The 4302-nt window shown below is 47.6% G+C and overlaps 1 protein-coding gene across 1 annotated transcript; it reads right to left on the bottom strand.

Moving 5' to 3' along the window:
* Positions 1 to 789: 789 nt before the first annotated feature.
* LOC130719317 (uncharacterized) lies at positions 790 to 2421 on the bottom strand. The gene is made up of 2 exons (XM_057569939.1): positions 2125 to 2421; positions 790 to 2034 (listed from the first exon to the last, which is right to left on the bottom strand). The coding sequence occupies exons 1-2, from the start codon at positions 2419 to 2421 to the stop codon at positions 790 to 792; spliced, it is 1542 nt and encodes a 513-aa protein (XP_057425922.1).
* Positions 2422 to 4302: the final 1881 nt, after the last annotated feature.

The following is a 4302-nucleotide window of genomic DNA, read 5'->3' on the forward strand; positions in this document are numbered from 1 at the left end:
TTTTACATCGAGGGATGCCTCATTAAAAAACTCACGTGTCGGAGAAAAAGAGTGCATCTTTTTTTTTAGTCCTACTTCGTGGTTAACCCCAATCGCCATCCTCTTTTCGGCACCCCTGCTTGCCTAGCTCGTCCCTCAAAGTATGGTGCCCAACACTTCCTCTTTCATCCCCGAGGTACTCATTATCCATTCACTCGCAGAATGCCCATTTACCTCTAGTTCTTTCTTTTGCCTGTTACCCTTGACCTTCTTGTTCCTGGAGGCTATTGCCCTCGCCACGGATTTCCCTTTGTTCCTACCACCGTGTGCCGAGCCTTTCTTCTTCCGAAAGCGGTCAGGCACTTTGCTCAACCATTGTCCATAATCTTCTCGCCGAGATGCTTCCAAGTCCATGCTTCTACCCATCGCCACTTTCCCCTTCCAGTCGCATGGTCCCATGCTCAAAAGAGCTGACGCTTTGAACTGCGGAAAGTTCCAAAGTGCTGTGTTCTTCGGACTCCAGCTGAAGAGGTCAAAATTGCCCTCTACCAGCTTTTCCAACCGTCTTTCTTGCTCCAGGGTGAGCCTAGGCTCAATCGCCAACACTCCCCTACTGAACTTATACTTTTCTAGGTCATCCATGATGCCTGCCCAGCGTTCTTCCGCTGAAATGTCTGTGAACGGTCCGTCCCATTCTGTTTTCCCGACTTCTTCTTCAACTCGCCTCTGGTTACTCCTCTGCCTTTTCGCCCTCCCATGGTCTATCTCCCGCGTCTCAACCCTTGACCTACTTTGCCCGTTCTGACCTTCCTATTGGATCTCAATTTCGTGACACCGGTGCCCCTCGCCTGCTCCTTTTTTCCCGTACATGCTGAGACAATTATTGTAGCATTCCCTCGCCCTTCTTTGATCCACCACAATTTTCCCCACCTTCCCACAAAGCAGCGGGTACTTTGCTGCAAGATGGGCTGTTGAAATGACGACGCACAAACGGTTTAAGGTATTCCTCCCAATGATAACGTTGTACGAGGCAACAACTTGTATCACCAGGTACCTTACACGAAGGAGCTTGGCATTGTCCTCTAGTCCAAAAACGGTGTCTAGATCTATATAACCTCGCACCCACACTTGCTCGCCCGAGAACCCTACTAGCGTTCCTGCATAGGGCATCAATTTCTTATCGGTTAAACCCAACTTATCAAACGCATCCCCGTAAATGATATCGGCGGAGCTACCTTGATCCAAAAGTACCCGGCGAACATTAAAACTGTTGATCCGAACCATAACGACCACCGGATCATCTTTATGCATTTGGACTCCCTCAAAATCCGCTGATGAGATTACTATATCCGGATGCTGGAAACCAAAAGGAGCTTGGTATTGTTGCACCGAGGTTACTGCCCTGACATGTCTTCTTCTTGCCGAAGCTGTATCTCCCCCTCCGCCGAAACCACCTGCAATTGTATTAATTGTGCTCGCCGGTGGGTCGAGATCTTTATTAAATGTTTCTTCTGCGTTCTTTTTCTTGGTAGCCAGCGTTTCCTTCTTTTCCGCACTCGGCGTGCGGCGGCGATCCTCCCGTCGGCGATCATCCTGCTGGCGAGAGTTCCTATACCTATTTCCCTGTTGTCGCTCGCCATTCCAACGCTCATTGCGGTCATTTAGCTGCACTCGCCCTGCTCTGATGAGCTTTTCTATCTCATTCTTTAAAGTGAAACAATCCCCCGTATCATGTCCTGCTGACCGATGATACTCACACCACTTAGTCTTATCTGATTTTGGTCGCGGCGGGTCTGCTTCCCTTTCGCCTTCTTCAACGGCATGGGTCGCCTTGACCTCACGCAACAGCTCCGTTAGATAAGCGCTGAGACTCTTTCCCGACTCTCCCCGCCGACGAGAGTCAGCCTGGTGCCAGGGTCGGCGATGCTCAGCATTGTCCCTCCTTGGATACAAAGGGTCTCTCGTTGTCTTCTCCGCTGCCCGGACTTTCCTGTCTCGCCTCTTACTCCCTTCAACCTTGTCTTTGCTTGCTTTATCCTCTGGCGACGCGTCCCCCTGATCACCATCCTTTTCCACCTTCGCCCTTCGTCACTTGAAAGTGTCGTCCTCCTCATCAAGGATGTACGTGTTCGCCCGCGCGCGTACCTCCGCCATCGATTTGGCCGACTTACGACTCAGTTTGTTGTTTAGCTTTCCAGGTTGTAGACCATTTTTGAAGGCCCGAGCATAGGAATTCGGCTCCGATTCCTCAATCTTTACCGACGCAGCACTGAATCGTTTCACGTATTGCTTCAGAGTCTCCCCTGCAGATTGTCGCACGTTGTACAAGTCCTCGATCGTCACTTGCTTAGTCTTGCTCGCTGAGAACTGGACGAGGAATTTGGACGAAAAATCTCGGAAGTTGGTGATGGATCCTCGCGGAAGAGTTGTGAACCACGCCATTGCTGTTCCTTTGAAAGTCGCTGGAAACATTCTGCACTTGACTGCGTCTGAAGCGGCGCTAATCACCATCTTTGTATTGAAATACAGTAGGTGTTCCTTTGGATCTGCTTTTCCGTTGTATGTTTCGTGGACTATATTCTTCATATTATCTGGAATGGCCACCTCCCTTACCGCCGCTGAAAATGGCTCAAATTCAGCCACAGCCTCTGCCTCGCGCTCTCCTTCGTCCTGCTGCTCGTAACGATAATACTCTAGCTGCTCCTGAAGATAGTCGTTTCGCTGCCTTATCTCGTCGATGCTGCTGATCAAGCGTCTCCAATCCTGTCCGGAAATCGGAGCTTGAGGCGCCTACGTCTCTTCTCCTGAGTCCACAGGTGACTGTTCTGGCAACCTTCTTTGCCCCGGTGACGTTGGCGGTGAAGGCAGCGGAGGTGTTGGAGACGGAGGAGGCGAAGGCGGAGCTAGACGAGTTACTGGAGTTGCTTCCTCGCGGTGAATCGTTTGGCGGCGCGGACGGCCACGAACGCGACGCAGTGGCAAAGTGCGCCGTCGCACGAGGTCTTCTTCCCGTCGTCTGCGACGTGTTTTCATCGGCACCTACGAACGTTTACCAAAAACTCAAGAACCAACAAAATGTCTCACAGAAAACTAGAGAATTTCTCCTTCAATTCACTATCCACGTAGCCTGGGAATCAAAATTTATCGATCCCCACAGACGGCGCCAAATGTTCTATCCAAGAACATAGAGATAGGGTATAGCCCCTAGAGTGTGTGGATTGCACTATGAGAAAGAATCTAGAGAGATAAAATAACTGAATATCAAATGTGTATTTCTCTAATGAGCCCAGAGTCTCTTACAATTGGTAACCGTCCCCTATTTATAGATTTGGGGTTGGGCCTTCGTGCCTTTAATCTGTCTAAATGGGCCGGTTGGGCCTTGGGGAGAGCGGCCCAAAAGACCTGGGTCTATCCCACGCTTAAGTGTGAGCATCCTAGGCGAGGGACCCTGGGGGCTCGCCTAGTCCAGGTTTCGAGTTCGGGTGTCGAAACCCGAAACCCATTGGGTGTGGGCGTTGTCTTGCACCTGAATTGGATTTAGGTTCGGGTGTGCTATTTTAGGTTCAGCTTTGGGCATGGTGAAACCCGCACCGGACCCTACCTGATGTCATGTCTATCGTATACATACATTTTCATAATTAAATAATACATTTCCTATCAAAGGAATTTAATTTTTAATTAGTCCTTAAATAACTTTGTTCTTTTCAAGTTTTCAAAGTAATGAGTAATATATTTTGAGATAATTTCATTTTGGTTTAAATTCACTTTTGGTCTCTCACTTACACCCTTTTCGTAAGACCGGTACGTAACAAAAATAAATTGTAGTTTTCGTCCCCAACTACAGTCTTTGTTAGCACTTTTGGTTTTCTGTTTCATTTCTATCCAGTTTCTAACGGATTTGCTTCATGTAGTTTTGGTCACCCACCTTCAAACACCACTCATCATCCTCCCCAAATGAGTGTTATTATATACATACCTCAATCTGTTAGTTAGTAGAAATGTTGGTCTTCGTTGTTGAACTTTGGGATTGGTGGGAACTTATAACCTATTCAAACAAGCTAAGAATTGGATGCAGGAACTTGTGTTCCTTTCTTGGTTATTCAACCAGATTATTGTTAATATTCAATCAGTCATTCTATGATTGTTTTAGTGTCCATGTATTATAGGTAACGGTGCTGATATGCACTCAATTTAGGAAGCTTTCAAACATTATAAAAGCAGGGGAGGAAGATTAATAGGTGACTTCCTTTCAAATTTATTACTCAAAATTAAATTATAGATCAAAGTTCTAAATAGTAAGATGAGAAGGCATGAGGAAAACCA

This window comes from Lotus japonicus, chromosome 5 (assembly GCF_012489685.1).
Source record: "Lotus japonicus ecotype B-129 chromosome 5, LjGifu_v1.2".
Taxonomy (NCBI): domain Eukaryota; kingdom Viridiplantae; phylum Streptophyta; class Magnoliopsida; order Fabales; family Fabaceae; genus Lotus; species Lotus japonicus.